The sequence below is a fragment of the Protopterus annectens genome, chromosome 3.part1 (assembly GCF_019279795.1).
Source record: "Protopterus annectens isolate FY-2018-M chromosome 3.part1, PAN1.0, whole genome shotgun sequence".
In the NCBI taxonomy this organism is placed as follows: domain Eukaryota; kingdom Metazoa; phylum Chordata; order Ceratodontiformes; family Protopteridae; genus Protopterus; species Protopterus annectens.
The window spans coordinates 1,606,285,628-1,606,305,242 of record NC_056732.1 but is presented as its reverse complement, the minus strand read 5'-3'; the positions used below and the strand labels follow the sequence as shown (position 1 = coordinate 1,606,305,242).

At 37.2% G+C, this 19,615-nt stretch overlaps 1 protein-coding gene across 2 annotated transcripts in view; it reads left to right on the top strand.

Annotated features, from left to right (window-relative positions):
- Positions 1-19,615, top strand: part of VPS50 (VPS50 subunit of EARP/GARPII complex) — a 2,487,651-nt gene that overhangs the window by 1,709,783 nt on the left and 758,253 nt on the right. For both annotated transcript variants that reach the window (XM_044067641.1, XM_044067642.1), the window contains exon 15: positions 19,357-19,451. In XM_044067641.1, coding sequence (XP_043923576.1) covers positions 19,357-19,451 — 95 coding nt within the window. The remainder of the gene's footprint in view (positions 1-19,356; positions 19,452-19,615) is intronic.

The following is a 19,615-nucleotide window of genomic DNA, read 5'->3' as shown; positions in this document are numbered from 1 at the left end:
TACCTACGCCTGGACAGAACACAACCCCATCTCCAACCACTCCAAATACCACAGATAGTATAGCCACACAATTTAATTCATACTTTATCAATTGTATACTTTCCCTAGTAGAAAATAACAAGACACCCCTATCTATCCCCAATGTACTAGGCAGTTTCCCCAATTCCTTTACAAACAAACCAATTCAAACTAACATCATCAAAAAATATCTGTCCAAATGTAAGCCATCCTCCTTCGCAGATGACCAACTCCCCAATGAATTTCTAAAATTACCAGCAGTCTCCATCCCCTACCCTATACCCTTCCTAATAAACCGGTCCATTACTGAGCAATATGTCCCCAAACTCTGGAACGTCTCCTATATCATCCCCCTCTACAAAGGTGGCACCATTACAGATACAGGCCAAATGCCCCCCCAAGCCAAAATGTTTGAAAAATGCATACACAGACAATTCCTTAGCTACCTGCTAAGTAATAATCTCAAATCTACATATCAACATGGCTTCAGACCTAAGCACAGTACTACCACTGCCCTTGTCAGCTTTACAAACTAACTTCACTAACCCAGGTTGATCTATTCTGTCCATCCCTTTTCTATCAACCAGAATTATCTTTTCTCGTTTTATATTCTAAGCTGCTTTTTTCAGCACCAACCAAATTTCATCTTCTCACTACCTACCTCTAATACATAGGTTCATAGGTGTGTACTAGACTAATGGCCCTGGGATCTTTACAAGTCTAACCCAAAGAAGTGTCCTGGCATTGTGCCGCCCGTCGTTAGTTCCCAGTGCCTCTATCAAGTAGAGCCACTGGAGTGATCCTTGGGGTGAAATTTCTATTTCCCATCCACTCATCAAGATTTCTCTTGAAGAGGGCTAGTGAGGTGCTCTGCTTGACATGTATGGGAAGTCTATTCCAGAGCATGGGCAGTCTCTGGGTTATGAACCTGTCTGTCCAGCATGTTCTGTTGATTGTGGTAATGAGGTTGAAGTCTCTATAGCGTGTGATGCAGAGAGATTGGGATTTCTTTATATGTAGCATTTCTAACAGAGCTGGGTCAGACATGGCTTTGTAAGTCAAGCAGAGATTGCCTCTCAGTAATCTATTTGAGACAGAGAATAGCTGGATTTTTTTGAATTGTCCATGTAGGACATGTGTTAAGGCCTAGAATCCTCTTAGTGAGGTACTTTTGTGGCCTCTCCAGCTGTTGCAGGTGTCTAGTGAGGTACATGCCAAATGGGTGGTTATACTCTATGATTGGTCTAATGAGGCAAATGATGACCTTTTTCTTCCTGGATGCAAAACCCTTAATAATGAGATGTGCCACATAGAAGGACTTTTTCACCACAGTGGTAGTGTGGTGGTCGAAGGAGAGGTTGCTGTCAACCTGTATCCCCAAATCTCTTATAAAGCCTTCAGTGTTCATTGAGCTCCCATCAATGTGGTAATTAGTGGGAACTGAGTGTTTCCCAAAGGGGATGATGACGCATTTTTTGGCATTAAGCTTAAGGCCATGGTTTTGACACCAGTCATTGGTGTCAGCGAGGCATTTCTGTAGGATGTCTACATCACTTGGGGAGTTAATAATGGCTCCCAGCTTGCAGTCATCTGTGAATTTGGTCAGCCAGAGTCCCTAAATGTTGGCCTGGACTTTTAAGAAGTAGATGCCAAACAGGAGAGGACCCTGTGGGACTCCATTCGTGACTGGTCAGCAGTCTGACTTGGAGTCCGCTACTTTCACACTGTGTGTTCTGTGAGCCAATTTGCAACCCACTTAACGATATAGGAGTTGATGCCTAGATTGGTGAGTTTATCAATAATTTGAGTGAGGAATGGTATCATTCAAAAAAACATATCTTCCCAATCAGCTTTAGTGTCTAACCTACATCTCCAACAAACCAACTTAGTTTTGGATATTAATTCTGTTCTATGTGGAATAAAGAAAAGCCTATGTGAAAATTTCCAAGAGAACAGTTTTGATTTAAGTGACCATGTGGTTTGTTTAGATGATAATAGAAAGTTTTTTTTTTATCCTTGTCATTAGGGAATTCATTATTTATAAGTTTAAAATAATTCTAATTGTTTTCTTTATTATATTGTAATAATTTTTTATCACCTTACAAATTTTGGATAAAATACCCTTCCCAGATATTTTCTGTTATGCCAACATAGTTAAAACTTCAATTAAATTAGGAACAGAATTCCTCACTGATGATTGCATAACTTCAATTCTATGTTCAGTAGATTGTCTACAGTTTTGTGCGTGTAACCATGTCATCTTCCATATCAAACTTCTTAATTATATATTGGGCAGAATACAGGCTTCCTTTATTCATTAACTTGGACCAATATAGTATTTATTTATTTATTTGTTTAACATTTGTTTATCGGGAAAATCCGACTGGACACAGATCCTTTTTCAGCGGAGGCCCGGGGAGAAAAGCTCCACGAGTAACAGTAAATTGTCATGCACACATTACAATAATCAATAAAGTATAAAGTAAACAAAATGTAGTATACATAAGAACATACAAATTTGTTACATCTTGACAACAAAACCTAGGCTTTGAACATAGTACTATTTGTAGGTATGACTTTTGTCAAGTTACAAGGTTAAGACAGGTTGGTAGGAACAAAGGATTAAATACTGGGGAGAACTTGGATATGTTTTGGGTATACTGTGATGTATCTGAACACTCATGAGGGATTAGTACAGATTATTTTCTTTGAAAATAGTCATTACAGATAGATTTAAAGTAGAAATATTATTTTGAGTATAAGCTACTGGAAAGATAAGGAAAAAAAAACATGCTTTATACATTTGTATTTCTATAAATAAAAATTCTCAAAGTATTCACTATAATAGTAATGTAATTAGAATTCATTGTTTAATTAGGGTTATTTATGAATTGTTTTTTTAATAGTCAGAACAAATAACTATTTGGAGTTAAATAGTAATTATAATGTTTTGAGGGATTTAGTTGTACCCAGAAGTTTCCTTGAATGTCCTCCCATTTAGAGGTATAATAACTATTTGACCAGAGAATAATTGTTTTGATAACAGATGATTTTTGATAACAGATGCTAGGGGAGTAATAGTTCAAGATCTGGTGACCCAATACTTTCAAAGGACCAGTCTCTAATATGATGACTTAAGGCTACTCTGGGCTTATTCGGAGGATGCTACGAGAATCTTAAAATTAAAGAATTAAATTTTTTGTAAAGGTTTTAGAAGGGGGTAAAGATAATGACTGTACTATATATATATATATATATATATATATATATATATATATATATATATATGATTTTTGGTAGAATAATAATTTTAATTATGGAATGTTTCTCATCCATAGTAAAAAATATATATCTATTCCACTTATTTGTGAGATTTTCTATAGAAGTTAAACTACTATTATAATTATGTATTATTTTGTTAATATTTTCAGTGATAATTATTCCCAGATAATTTAATCTTTTTTCAGGGACTATGTATTTATTAAATCTTTTCCCATGTCATTAATATTATAATTATATAGGTAAAATGTTTGTTTTATCTTCATTAAAAGTAAGTGTAGATTTTTTTCTGAAAGGTTTCTGTTAGAATAAAGAGGTTTGAAAGATTATTATTACATTCATTTGATGTCAGAGGAATATAATTTGCAAACAATTGGATCTTAGAAGTTCGGTTCTTATCTATATGAACACCTTTAATGTATGTATGTGATCTTATTAAATTAGCAAATGTCTCTATAACTAAGGTAAGAAGTAAAGGTGAAAGTGGACACCCTTGCTTAGTTCCTTTGAGATTTTATTTGATTCTGAAGTGAATGGACATACTGTGACATAAGCATAAGAGTTAATCTAGAGAAGATTAATAAGTTGTATAAATTTAAGTACCAGTGAGAGAGAGCTCAAGTTGACCAAATCAAAAGCATGTTCATAGTTAGGTACTAGACTATTGGCCCTAGGGCCTGTACAAGCCTAGCCAAAAAGGTACCCTGGCTTTCGCCACCCAAGAAAATTATTTTCCTGTGCCGCTGTCAAGCAGAACCACAGAAGTGATCCCCAGGGTGAATTTCCTATTACCCATCCAATCATCATGATTTTTCTTGAAGAGTGCTAATGAGGAGCTCTGTTTGACATAGATAGGTAGTCTGTTCCAGAGTATGGGAAGTCTCTGGGACAGGAATCTATCCCTCCAGCATGTTCTGTTTATTTTGGTGACAAGGCTTGTAAGGCAAACACCTTAGCCATTAGGTCACCCTTTGTTGATATCCAGGCTTACTATAGTTAATTTCTCTTTTGTTTTATTCACAAAGTCAATTAATGATAAGATTCGTTTGATGTTGTCATAGGAGTTTCTGTTTAAGATAAAGCCAGTTTGGTCATCATCAATCAAAAGTGGAAGAAACTGTTTTAATATGTCAGCATAAATGGACATAAATAATTTATAGTCTATGTTTAACAAAGAATTGGTCTATAATAAGAACATTTTACATGGTATTTATCTGATTTTAAGAGTAGAGAAATAAGGGAGTATTTCCAAGAGGGGGAACATTTTCTATTTTTTTAACTACCTGGAACATTTGAAGCAGTATAATCAAAGCTTCTTTTGGCATTAACTTACAAAGTTCAGGAATGATGCCATCATTACCAGGAGTATTATTTATTTTTATTTTTTTCTTTATTTGAGATTTTAATTCAGAATTTAAGATAGGCCTATCAATAAGATTAATTTGGTCCTCAGTTAATTTTTTCTTATTATATTTCTTAATAAATTTCTTACTTTTCTCTTGAGAATCTGTTAAAGAATTATTGGTATTTATTGTGTTAAAGTAATCCCTAAATTCTTTCAAGATGTCCAGTAATTCACTGACTTTCTTTTTTGAGGGAGAAAATATTTTTATAACATGATTAGCTTTTATATAGTTTTGTTCTGATAGCTGGTTTATGCATGCATTTAGGGTTAACTGAATGATTATTTTAATCTTTTCCAGATAGATCATGGTTTTATGATTTAAAATTTCTAAGTATTTACTGTTCAATTTATTTATCTCGTTTATCATATTTGTGTTTGTTTTTTAACTGTCTAATTTTAATTTATCTATTTGTTTTTGCAAGTCAGTCAGTTCTTTATCCCATTGTTTTCTCTTTGAAATATACCAGTATATAATTCTACCATACAAGTATGCTTTTAAAGCATCCCATAAATATACCTGTGTCTTTCATATAATTGGTAAGCATAACATTTTGAATTTAATTTAGAAAATATTCCTTGAAGTCTTTCAGGTTAGTTATATAGGCAGGTATACGTTTATTAGGAATACTATGATTTTGTTTTAGGGTTATTTCAAAAGTTATATCGTTGTGGTTTAAGAGTGGACATGATATAACTTTAACCTTCTCTAATCTATTTTTTAGGTTGATATGTAAACTCTATCAGTTCTGGCCTGAGTTCCATGCCTATGTGAATAGTGAGTAAAAAAAGTGAGTCTGTATCTGAAAAATCGGGTCTACTTCACGATGTCAAAAGCTGACAATATCGAAGCTGATATTGTCGGCACCACCACATCGAAAGCGAAGAACATTGTGCAGGTAAACGGAAATTTCCGTAGGGGGATATTTCCATTTACCTCAATGTAGTGTGGTCTTGGAGTTGGAATATTTAAAAAAGGGGTGTGGGGGCATAGCCCCCCAGATGGGGGTGCCGGGGGGGTTGCCCCCCTGCCTACGCTAGTTAGTTTTTATTTTTGTTTGTTTTTTTTAAATGTTATTCAATGTTTTACTACATTGATCATTAGAGGTCGACCTTTAGTGATTCGATGTAGTAAGATTTTGATAACGTGATATAGATGCGAAAAATCATGTATATCTCTGACGTGAATTAAATCAATATATTTTTTAATTCTTGGTAAGTGCCAATATTCTTCTCTTTCTAGTGGTGTTAGAATCCTCATCCCTTAAAATACAATTAAAGTCTCTATACTGCCTTCTGTGATATGAACAGCTTGGTCTAGGTGCTGTTTAACAGTCCTAATTCCTATTCCAGAAAAATCAATATCAATTAATAAAGGTATACAATTTTCTATTAATTTCCAGTGTTACTGAACATAGTAAACCTTTATCATCTTTATAAGAACTGACTATCTTAGGGATAGGTATAGTATTTCTCCATCAAAATACCACCCCACTTTTTCTGATTATGTTGAGAGCTAGATAATACTAAGTATGTTTTGGTCTGTCAATATCAGTTTGTAATAAATGAGTCTCTTGCAAAAACTAATCTAGGAATTGAAAAGTTTCAAAAATCTCTTTAGATTCCCTCTTTTGCAACCATTATTTAAACAATTGATGTTTAAAGGTATACATTTAATCAAGAAATAAAGTAGTGATTTTATATAAAGAATTTTCATGAAATCCAAACAGAGAATATACCTTTGAATCACTCCCCAACTCATAAATAACTCATACAGAAGAATATATTCATTAATAAATAGACTGATAGGTATAAATACAAGAAAAACAGTAGTAAACACTTAAAGATTTGAAATTGCTTTCATTGAAAGTAAACATACATTTACAAAACTCTTCAAACCCCACATGGAGTCTAAAACTCCTTGCTTGATTAGTGAAACTTTCCAGACATTCCCACTTATCCAAAGAAAAAAGACAAAAATAAAAACCCAACATCCTCTCTGCTATAGTTATAGTAATATTTTTCATCACAAAAAATGTAAAATAGACAAGACAGAAGTTTAAAAAGCCCTCCAAATTTATTGTTAAAATTAAAGAATGTTGAAAATTATTTTAATTATATAGATATTTAATATTCTACTAATAATATATTATTTTGTAAGAAGGTAAAGGTAAAAAAAAGATTGTACCAACAAACCTTATATGAGCATTTCTAAAAGAGTGAGACTTAACGGCTGTAATATAGGAAATATATAGTTATTAATATTTCAGTACATACAGCTAAGGTGCATTTATTACCAACTCAATGAAATAATTCTGTATCTTAAATCTATTATATAATCTATATAAAGTGTACTAAACTTGCTTAAATACTTTACATTGTAAAAACATTTTTAATTTTTAACTAGTAACAGAAAACAGAATGTTTCTTTTGAAGATTAGACTTGCATTCACTTCAGAGATTCACATCTGTGAGAGTACTCATTTCAGTGTACTTGTAAATATTTACATATTTATGTGCCGCTATGTCATATGGTTTAAGTAAGAATAAAAATAATAGGGCGATATATGTAGTTGTACAGAAAGTAACAGTGAGTATAGCATTACAAAGTTTGAGGTAGCAAAGGTTTCAGTTTAGTGATCAGAAGTTAGTGCATTATAACAACTGGTAAATTGAGTGGGCTAGAGTAATTAAACATGTAAAAAAATATATGTTATTTACATAAAAATAGGTAGCTACTATATCAAATATGTTAATACATCAATTACTAATAATACTAAAAGACAAAAAAAGTTAAACCATTTTCTTATATATTTGCAGTACCATTTTAGGTTCCGTTTAAACATACTAGCTTAAGGATCTGCCCGCAACAGTTTGATTGACTACTGTACCTAATGACATCACTAGCAGTTCTTTTTTTCTCTTTTTTTGTTTTTAAGTATCCCACGCAATCTCAACAGGAAACTCAAGTCTTGAAAAAGAAAATAATGAGCCAACAAGAAGCCACTAGTTTCTGTCAACAAGTCAATAACAAAATATCACACCTCCTCCTACATCCAGTGGCCCAGACAAGATCAGGAAACAGTCCCCGCAAAAGCACTCCCATTTTCCTCACTCCCCTCAAGACAAAACCCCCAGCACAAGACACAGTACAGGCTTCAGCAATCCCAGAAAGCCTCCCATTTACACAGCATCAATGATATTCACTCCAAACAATGTTCAAGGGGCACATCATAATCATAGAAAGATAAGAAACATCACCACATATTTCCACAGACATGCCGCAAACAAAAGCTGTTCACCAAGTAGGAATCTCAGTAATTTAGAAGCCATCACACCACACAAAGAGAACTACGCACATACACACATCTAAGCTGATTACATTCATCAAGCAGACACAAGCATCACATAAATGACAAACAAGGATAGGCTCAAAATAATCTCACCAAAAAGATTTATAGTCACTTAAATGTTTGTCGGATGACAAGCAAAGTCCCTCCAAAGAGACACTTTATCAGGGACAGAGTCATATACCGCATGCATATATCATTTAGTCAACAAAAGGAGACCCAGAATGTATTCAAATTAATAATGTAAGGACTCTAAAAAAATAGCTTTAGCTGTAACCGATATTTACTTTAAACTAGCTTATCAGTTAATGTTATTTGTATATATTGGTATATAGTGCAGTAAAAAGAAAAGAAATATTTTAGATACTTAGCATTTTTTAAGAAGTATATATATATATATATATATATATATATATATATATATATATATAAGCAAATTAGCTAAAATTAGTTTACCTTAATATAGATTAATCTGAGTCTTCTTTCTTTACCACCTGGTTGTCAAAATATTATACAAAGAAAAAAAGGAAAGATATAGAAAACCTTAAAATTATTTAACATAGTGACATTAGAGATTGCTCAATTTATTTGTCCTTTAGTTTCTTCTTCTTTTCACTCATTTTCCATTTGTGTCTCTCTCTGCTTGTCTCTTTAAAGAAGCACTGTTCCAATCCATATCCTCCATTTGTTTTAAGATGTTGTTCATTTTTAGATACGTTAAGGCTGCACCTAGATCTTCAATGTTTTAGTCTCATTAGAAGGAAATATTTTTAATCTGGCCAGGAACAAAAGATTAACCTTTATTTGCTTTTCTTCAGATCTCTTATTAGTGGAAGAAAGCACTTTCTTCTTGATATAACAGGAGAGGAATAGTCATTATCAAACCAGATAAGTCTTTCTTCAAGTCTTCAAATTTAATAGGAGACTTTGACCAAGCTGTTTTTTTTAAGACTCATTCTTTGTCCTGTGAAGAAAAAAAAATCTTACAGTAATAGATCTTGACGAACTACTGCTTTTTGAGGGAGAAGATGAAGCCAAAGACCTGTGCGCTCTTTCAGTACCAAATAATTTTTCAGGTAAGTCTAGTATTTATGGTAACCAAGAAGAAAAAAAGTTTACCATATTGTCACCCTCAGTTTTTCTCTGGTAAACCAAAAATCCTGATGTTATTCCTGCGGTATCTATTTTCTAGGTCATCAGTCTTGTTCATGAGACAGGTATTCTGCTTTAATAAAAATTCAGTATTATGTTCTTCCTTGTTCATTCTCCCTTCTGTTTCATTTAGAGTGTCCTCGATGACAGATTTTTGAGCTGTCTGCTGTTCTGCTGGTGTTTTGCTTCTTGGATTAGATCCATTTGTTTATTGCACTTCTCCTTGAAATTATCAAGTTTAGTGCCATTTTATCCATTTTCAAAGATAGTTCCTGTATATTGGAAAGAACTGACTGAAGTTCTTTCTTAAGAGATGAATCCTGCAAGTTTGCTTTCATATGACTCATTTTCAGGCTGTATGAGAAGGTATTGTTCACATAAAGAATTTGACAGGACATTTTCAGAATAAGTGATGATTTTTTTTATTCTGTCTTAGAGGGCACTTTAACTTGTGTAAAACTATTTCAGTAAGACTGGTATTATAGATAGAAATGAATATTTCCTGTCGGAAATATATAAAATAGCAGAGCAGGAGAATTCTGCTGTCCTGTCAGCATCCTAACCACGCCATCCTCAAATTGCATTTTTAATATCTTTGTGCATCTTATTAAAGACCAAGAATGCAGGATAAAGCAAAAACTAAAGTAGTGAGGAAACAAAGACCAAACACTAAAATATATTTTAAATCTTGCATTTACTAAGAGGCATTGTTAGAACAGGTTTTCCATGTATTTTCTCAAGGGTATTACATCTGAAATGCAGATGTTCTTCGTGTTTCACTGTTGCAGTCATTACATTTGGGTTATCCGCTGGCAGGTTGCCGTCAGTCAGCCTGATTAACAAAGTCTTGGGTCCTGCGTCAGTTGCTGTCCCTTCTTCCATGACGTCAGGGGTATAAAACATGCAGCCGACGCCATTACATCAGTCTTTCTTGCTGCGCAGTGCCCGAAGCAGAAGCAGTTCGCACGTGCCAGTCGGCCGACTCCTGAAATTTCATTTTCGAGTTTCAGAACCGAAGTCTTCAGCTAAAAGCCAAGTACCCCGTTGGGGAAACTTTTTCTTGCTCCTTACCAATGTCAGTAAAAGTTAATAATTGCATTACTTGTGGGAAGCAAATACCTCATAAGGATTTTCATTTGTACTGTAGTCCTTGCCTAGGCCTTGACCACAACGTGCCTTGCTGTCGGTTTTGTGCTAAATTTAATCAATGCACGATTAAACGTCGGTATATTTTTGCTTCTAAATATTTTGGCTCAAGATTTAATTATCCAGAAATGTCATTGGTTAGCAATCCGACTACCGGAATACCTAAAAAATGCAAAGAAAAAGACAGAGACAGACTGTCGAGGTCCAAAACTGACGATGATGTTTCTCCTAAGCCAGTTGCCAGTTCGCCGATACTCAATGAGGCGCTTTCGCAGCCCCTGATACCTGCTACTTCTGATTCGCAGGCCTCTACTGAGACCCATTCGGAGTCCGGTATGCCGCGAGATGCTTCAATTATGGAACCCGTGGATGTCTCTACCTTAGAAGGGTCCAGAGCCGCTGTGCAGGCACCGGCTTCTGAGGGTGTTTTCAGGCCTACAGATTTGTGTATTAGACCAACACCATCTTCAAAATTAAGGCCAAAATCTAAATCTTTTTCTAAAAAACTGATGCCTGGGCCACACGTGCAGGCCCCTATGCCTAAAAAACAAATTATCAAAATGGCTGAAGATTTAATTACTCTGATCAGGGGTAGCCAACCCCCTCCTTCTAAGAGACCTAGGCAAGACATTGATTATGAATCTTCTGAACAAGATTCTATTTCTTCTGACTCTTCTAATGAACAGGATTTGTCTATTCCTACTTATGAGGACTCTAATGCAGAGGATTCCATTCCTTCTCCCTCTCTCCCCTGAGGATTTTTCTTTTGGGGAAACTTTACATGCCTTAAGGGAACATTTCCACTGAGAAAGTCAGGATTTCTCTGAATCTAAAAAGAGACTTAGGGATTTACTTCTACTTCCTCAGCATAGGCCTTTAGCTATACCACCTGTTCTAGACATTGTTGATGATGTTTTTTTCAGAATCTAGTATGACTCCTGATTCTCTGCCTCCGGCTCCTTGTAAGCCAGACAGATACTACAGGGTTCCTGACTCCCACAAATTCCTTTTCAAAAACCCTATTGCTGATCCTGAAACTATTTCTCAGGGTCCCAAGGGCATTAAGGCCTCTACTGCCAAAAATCCTACCCCTTCTGATAGAGATTCCAGGGCGCTGGATAGATGGAGTAAGAAGGTTTACACGTCTGCAACCTTGGCAATCAGGGCTTTAAACTGTCAATTTCATATGCTTAAATATCAACAGCATATCATAGGACTACTTAAACAAAAAATGATGTTAATCTCTGACTGTGTGGAAAATAATTGCAGGATTTATTGCATTCAGCAGAACAAGTTGGAAAACATACTTTGCAATGTGGTTTTGATTCCTTGGAGGCCTCTTGCAGGGCTGCTGTAACTGGATCTGTGCTAAGAAGGCATGCTTGGCTCAAAGAGCAAACTCTGCCCGACCATATTAAAGCAAAATTGTTGGATGCTCCTTTACAACAGGACCGTCTCTTTGGTAATAAGGCTGAAGAAGTGTTAAAAAAGATGGAAGATAAAGCAAAATCTATACAAACTGTGAAAGATTTCTTACAAGTGCAACCTCCAAGATTTAGTAGGCACTGGCCTACTAAGAACTGTTCCTTTCCAGTCCCCTCGAGAGCCGCTCAAGTCAAATCAAGACATTCCAAAGGCTCCAGGTTTCAGTCACAAGGAAATTTCAGAACAAAACAATGGGGTGCCTCCACCTCCAAATCTGGAAGCAACAAGGCACCTCCCTATGGTAAACAGTCTCAATGACTTCCCTCTACAATCACCAAGCACTTACCTCTTGGCTGCCCCTTTGAGGGGAAAACTAGCACTTCATGCACGAAACTGGCAACTTATTACCCAGGACAAATGGGTTTTAAATATAGTATCCCAGGGATACAGATTTCACTTCCACACATTGCCAATCCCAAACGGATGGCCAGATCTGCCCCCAAATCAGTGGGCAGAGGCCCAGAAACAAGTTCTGTCCCTCATGAACATGGCGGCTATTCAACCAGTACCAGAAGAGGAAAAGGGACAAGGTTTGTATTCCAGACTTTTCCCGGTACCCAGAAAAGACAAATCAAGGCGTCCAATTCTGGACTTATCCACTCTAAACACATTTCTGGACATTCAAGATGCTGACTCTTCAACAGTTACTACCTATGCTAGGCAAAGATGCCTGGTTGGCAATTCTACACTTAAAAGAGGCTTACCTGCATATCCCAGTTAGGAAATCTTGCAGAAGATACCTCCGTTTCAAAGCAGGCTACTTGCATTACCAGTTCTCTGCACTGCCCTTTGGATTATCTACTGCACCCAGGGTCTTCACAAAGTGCCTGGCACCAGTAATTGCATTTTGCAGGCAAAGAAATATTCAAATATATCCATACCTGGACGATTGTCTAATTCAGGCAGAAAACAAGGACATTCTTCTGAAGCATCTGGCATTTGTAAAAAGTGTTCTAACTTGTCTAGGGTACACCATAAACAGTAAGAAATCACAACTGATACCCTCTCAAAAAATTACATTCCTGGGTGCAAGCTTGAATGCAACATCCCAGATGACTTACCTTACACCAGAAAAGCAAATTCAATTGATGACTTACTTCATACAGGTGGCCACAAAAACCCTGCTATCTGCAAGACAAATTCTGCAAGCCTTGGGGTTCATGGCCTCCTGCATTCTTCTAATTCCATATGCAAGACTGCATATGAGGAAACTTCAGTGTTACTTAAAATGTTTATAGAGTCAACATTGTCACAGCCTGGAAACAATGATTCCTATTATACCTTGCTTGCCACTAGAGTTCCTATGGTGGGCAGAGGCCTGCCACCAAAACAAGGGACTGCCATTCACTCCACCCTCTGCCGCCCAAACCTTAACAACAGACACATCAGACTATGCTTGGGGGGCTCATTTGGTGAGGAAGTGAATTCAGGGTAAATGGATCCCAAATCAAATGCACCTACATATCAATCAGAAAGAGATGCTAGCTGTATAGAATGCTCTGACAGCCTTCAATGACTACCTTCAACCAGGACAACTAATGATAAAGTCAGACAACACCACAATTATGTGGTACGTAAACAAGCGGGGGGGGGTGCACATTCCTACCCCCTTTGCAAACTAGCCGTGGCATTGTGGAACATGGCCTTGACCTGTCAGATACAACTACAAGCTCAATTCCTGCCAGGAAAGCTAAATACTCTGGCAGAAGAACTAAGCAGAAATATAATGGACCCACACGAATGAAAACTGGAACCACATGTTTTCAACATGTTGACAAGCAAATGGGGGAACCCAGGCAAAGATCTTTTTGCCTCACCCCAGAACTATCAGTTGGACAAATTCTGCACAAGAATTCATCACAAAAAAGCTTGGAAAGTGGATGCTCTGTCATTCAGCTGGAAAAACCTATCAGTCTATGCTTATCGTCCTCTGCCTCTGCTCTCCAAAGTTCTACTAAAAGTCAAACAGGACAAACCAAAAATGATTCTGATTGCTCCAGACTGGCCTCGCCAACACTTGTACCCACTCCTGCGCAATGTGTCACACCTTCCTCTGTGGCACCTGCCTCAGACTCCTTACCTATTGTCTCAGCAGAACTACCAAATTCTGCACACTCAGCTCCAAACTTTGAATCTTGCAGCACGGCTAATCAACTAATTTCACCCTTGGCATCCTTCAGCAAACCAGTGATGGATGTAATTTTGGAGGCTAGAAGGCCTAGTACTAGAAAATCTTATGCTGATAAATGGAAAAGATTCTTTGCCTGGAACCAGTCACAAGGAATAAGCACAGCAATGCCCAATATTCCTCAGATTCTGCATTACTTAACTGAGATGCTTCACAAGGGCCTATCTTTTTCGTCCATAAAATTCCATGCCTCTGCCATTTCAGCTCATTACAACACAGAACCTCTCCTCTTCTCTCATCCTCTGCTAAAGCAGTATCTCAGAGGGGCCAACAATTTAAGACTTCCCAGGAGAGCACCAACTCCTGCATGGGACCTCAATTTTGTTTTGGAAAAACTTAATCTCCCTCCTTTTGAGCCAGTGACTACTGCAGACCTAAAATTTCTCTCCTGGAAAACAGCTTTCCTTTTAGCAGTCACTTCAGCTAGAAGGATTTCAGAATTACTGGCTCTTATGGCAGTGGAGCCTTTCATTATTTTTCATCCGGACAGGGTGGCTCTCAGGACCAATCCATCTTTCATGCCTAAGGTGGTATCCAGTGTGGCTCTTAATCAGACCATTCATCTGCCAACTTTCTTCCCCAATCCACAGAACAAGGGTGTGTGAATTCTGCATTCATTGGATGCACACAGACAACTTAGATTCTACTTAAACAGTACGAAATCTCTAAGAAGGTCCGAACAACTATTGGTGACATTTGCTGCAGGGGCAGAGGGAAAGGCTATTTCAGAGCAGACTATTTCCAAATGGATAAGCCATTGTATTTGTTTCTGCTATATGCACCATGGTAAACCTATCCCCAAGGGGATCAGGTGTCATTCCACCAGGGCTGCATCTACTTCTGCAGCCTTTCTCAGAGGAGTTCCTACCAGAGACATTCTAGAAGCTGCTACCTGGAGTTCAGTTCATACGTTCACCAAACATTACCATTTACCTCTCTTCTTCAAATCCAGAGCTGGCTTTGCCACTGCTGTCCTGCAGAGCCTTATAGCTGCTCCTAATGCTGTATAAATCCATCCTCCCAACCATACCTTTGGGACTCTACCCAAATGTAATGACTGCAACAGTGAAACATGAAGAACATAGTACAGTTGTGTACACTTGCCATAAATGTAGATGTTCGAGTGTATTCACTGTTGCAGTCCTGGTTACCCACCCTCCAGCCCCCCGTTTTTTCTCTTTCTGTATCTCTCCTTTCTTTTCCTATGCTTAAAAGCCTTTTTGGGTGTATTTGCTTTTGTTTGGAGGTATATTTTTTGTATTTTAAATGATATATATATATATATATATATATATATATATATATATTTTTTTTTTTTTTTTTGCTCCCCATTTGGTGGGCACCTGACATCTGGGGCAAGAAAAACTGATGTAATGGCGTCAGCTGCATGTATTATACCCCTGATGACCTGACGTCATGGAAGAAGGGACAGCAACTAACACAGGACCCAAGACTTTGTTAATCAGGCTGACTGAGGGCAACCTGCCAGCAGATTACCCAAATGTAATGACTGCAACAGTGAATACACTCGAACATCTACATTTATGGTAAGTGTACACAACTGTACTTTGCCTGACATTATTTCCCACAAAACCATACATTTCATAATGAACAGACAAAAAATATTATTCAAAATTAGGGACTCCTGACTATATTGGACAGAGTATCACAAAGGGTTAAAACTGCAGCTGTAGTATCTCCTTTCAGCCTTCCTCTCACTGAAAACACAGCCACATTCACACATACAATAAAAGCAGTCTATCCCAGCAATCAGTATTTGTATATCAACGTTTATTCTGATGTGCTGAACTGCCAGAAGAGAGAAAAAGTTGCATTGCATTCTGAAAACAAATGCGGACACTGCTCTCTCAACCTCACGTAGTAAAGCAATCTTAACTTACTTCACAGAAGCATACCTCACTCTTGTAATCAAACAGCCATATCTCTCAACTTCTTTCCTAAAGAAATCCAGACAAAGGCTATTGGGGTGAGGTTGAAAGGCCCAAAAATCAGAGACCATTTCAGTAATTAAAGTTAATAGAACAGGTTGTTCGTCAACATGCATTTTCTGAACAATTATGACATTAGGTATCTCTGACTGCAGTCACCAGTGTACTTTGTTAACCAGGTAAGCCAAGACAACTGAATACAAAATAAGCAAATGGAGGTGGAAGGAATCAAACCTGGTACCCTTGACTACACAAAGCAGCTCATTTTACAGCTCACAGCCATTAATCCTCACAGAATCTGGCAAAAAAAAAAAAAAACAGACATTGCAAAATTCTGAAAAGTTGAGATGTGTATCAGTACTACATTAATGAAATTAAAACTGTACCATTCTGATATTGATAGACTAATTGTCACTTATTTACCAGAAAATCACATTTCAGGGTGAGTAAGGGAAAACCTGATACAAAATCAGGAATGCTTTGTAAGGTCAAATACAGTTGTAACCCCCCCTCCCCCACTGCTTGCCAGTCTCTTCTGAGATTGGCTGTAATCATTAGTGATTTACCAGAAAATCAAGTTTTACAGAACAGAGAAGAATCTTACATACAACCATGAATACTTTTTAAAAGTCAGACACAATTATGAAACCCCAACACCATTGCCCTCTCATCCTCTTCTGAGAAGGGCTCTAATCTGAACATTATGCAAAATTATGGGGAGTTGTGAGGTATAGCAGGACTGTTTTTTGTGAATTCCCCCGCCACTGCTATCAGCTTCATCGCCATTGCCAGAAAACCAAACATTTTTGAACAGAAGTAATTTGCAGTCAGACAGTTCTGAACTTTCCCAACTGCTCATTCAACATGCCATGGAAAGACTTAGCATGGAATTAATCATTCAGAACATAGGGGACCTACAAACACTGGACCTGTATCGGTTTGGATTCATCAAGGGCAGGTCATACTTACTCAGCTTGGTAGATTTTGTTGAAAAGGTCATTAAAGCAATGGATGAAGGCAAAATGATACACACTACATACTTCGACTTTACCAAAGCTTTTGACACAATTCCCCATTCAAGCATAGTAAAAAATCTAAATAAACTGGGATTAAACCACTGTATCACCCACTAGATTGCCATCTGTCTCACATACAGGAAGCAGATAATCAAAACAGGGGAAGTTAGCTCCACAGAGACTAGTCACTAGTGGAGTCCCCTAGGGTTTTGGGCTGGGACTTCTCCTGTTTGGCATCTGTACTTCTGAAGCAAAAGCCAATAACAAAGGGATCTGGCTGGCTATGTTTGCAGATGATTACCAGCTAGGAGCAGTCATTGAATCCCCAAATGACTTAGTCATCCCACAGGAATTTTTGTCTCAAATAAATAACCAGTGTCAAAATCATGGTCTGAAATTAAATGCTAAAACATGGGTTGTATCCTTTGGGAGGTCATCTACCCTGGGGAACTACCACATCGATAATGCACCCCTAAGAGATGACCAATTTGGGACCTTATATGGACAGTGATTTAACTTTTGACCAACATGTGTCTATTGTTGTGAGAAGGGTCTGCTATACTGCACAGTTTATAAACCAAGAGATTGTGTCTAGATCTGGAGATGTCTTTTTTTCCCCTTTACTCGGTCCTCATTAGGTCAGTCATTGAATATAATGCCCCCTTTGGTATGTATCTGTCCAGACACATGCGACAACTGGAACACCCACAGACATACTTTACTAAAAGGATGCAAAGCCTAAAGAACATGTCCTACATGGACTGACTAAAACCTCTGTCACTATACTCGGTATCCTACAGATTACTTAGAGGTGACCTGTGTCTGACATACAAGACATCCTCCAACCCATTACTGATGGATTTACTACACATCAGCAAGTCAGATAGCATCAGAAATACTCTGTCTAGGGATCTAAACCTTTTCTGCAACATCAGTAGAACATTTTTTGAGAGACAGGTATATTTTGGAAAGGATACTGCTGCTGTGGAACAGACTCCACATATGCGTAAACCAAAGTTCATTCCTGTCCATTTTCAAGTGCAGCTTAGATCTGTGGCTAGGAAATACAAAATTCACTCCAAGACTGCCCCTTGTACTACTAATGGAAACACACAGCTCCTAAATGCTTTATCCCATGTGTGGCTCCCCTCGAATTATCTATGGTATGATTCCAGTTATATAATTATCGACCACGGAATGGGTAAGGCTAATGTAGAAGTAAATGGGATAGGTTCTTTTAAGCACGAAAAGGGAGACTGGCTAGGCTTAAAATTGCCTGCAAGAGCAGTTGGCCTAATACTTAACTGTGAACATCCACCGACTTCTAACTTTACACAAGCATACTTCACTTTCAGATAACTCACATGCTCAGACAGACACACAAACAAAGGAAGGCAAATACACTCTTGCATTGATTTTCAAACAAGGACACCTCACTGTTGCAAACAGGTTATTCACACACCAGCATTGCATGCATACTAACACAAGCAAACATGCTTGCAGTCACTCTGCTTTACTGCTTCACACAAGCACACATCACTCTTGCAAACAAATGACTCACATGTCAGCACTGCAGAACTACAAACACACATACATGCACACAGTTGCTGTGCTTTTCTGCTTTATTAATACAAGCATACATCATTCCTGTAAACAAGCAATTTATACATTAACATTACGCACATATAAACAGAAACCACATGCACTTAGATTACAGGCATACACACGCACACACACACACACACACACACACACACACACACACATTAAACTGTATAAACACTTCTCCCGCTTCAGCAAGAGACTCTGGAGTCATGTATTTCTTCAGTGCATATGCATGTACTGACAAGTGGTTCACTGGGAAGTCCTGAACTGAGTTTAAAATGCCAGGACTCAATTAACTGTGCAGTAGACTCAGAATAACGATTAATTTTGAAAAGTTGTCATTGACATCTCTGGGCCATCCATGGATCAAATAAAGTACTTTGGTGTGCCAGACTGCGGCCTGTGATCCACCTGTTGGACATCCCAGGTTTAGGCTATAGATTTTTAGCCAGTCATAGTTTGCATAAATTTCCAGATTACTGAATTTAAAGGATCTGGCAGGTTCTCAGCTCTTTTACATATGTGACTCTCAAATGGCATTGTACTAGTCTGTTACTTTCGAATTACTGTGTGCTCGTCAAGTAAAACTGCTGCAGTTCTAAAAGTCATATGTCTGGGAGTAAGGAGAGATCCTAATGTAGAATCTAAAAATTATTCTTGATGCTCTTCCTGTTATATTTTGTGGATTATAAAAGAAAATAGACAGTTTTTATCATTGATGTAGCCTGAATATTTTAAATGTTCCTTTCATATTTTTTCTTTGCAGGATGTTCAATTAAAAGTCAAAACCTATTTACTTGGAACGGATATGTCTAACTTCAAATATGATGACTTCATCTTTGTACTGGATATAATCAGCAGGTACTTTACCAAAGCTCATAAATGTTCACTGATAAGGGAGAATGGAAATAGCTGAGTAAAACTAAGGGTGACTCAAAATGTATTTACCTCGCACTAGGAACACTTGTTTTCATTTCACAGCTGTATTGCCACTTTCCATTAATCATTGTATGCCCTTTAATTAT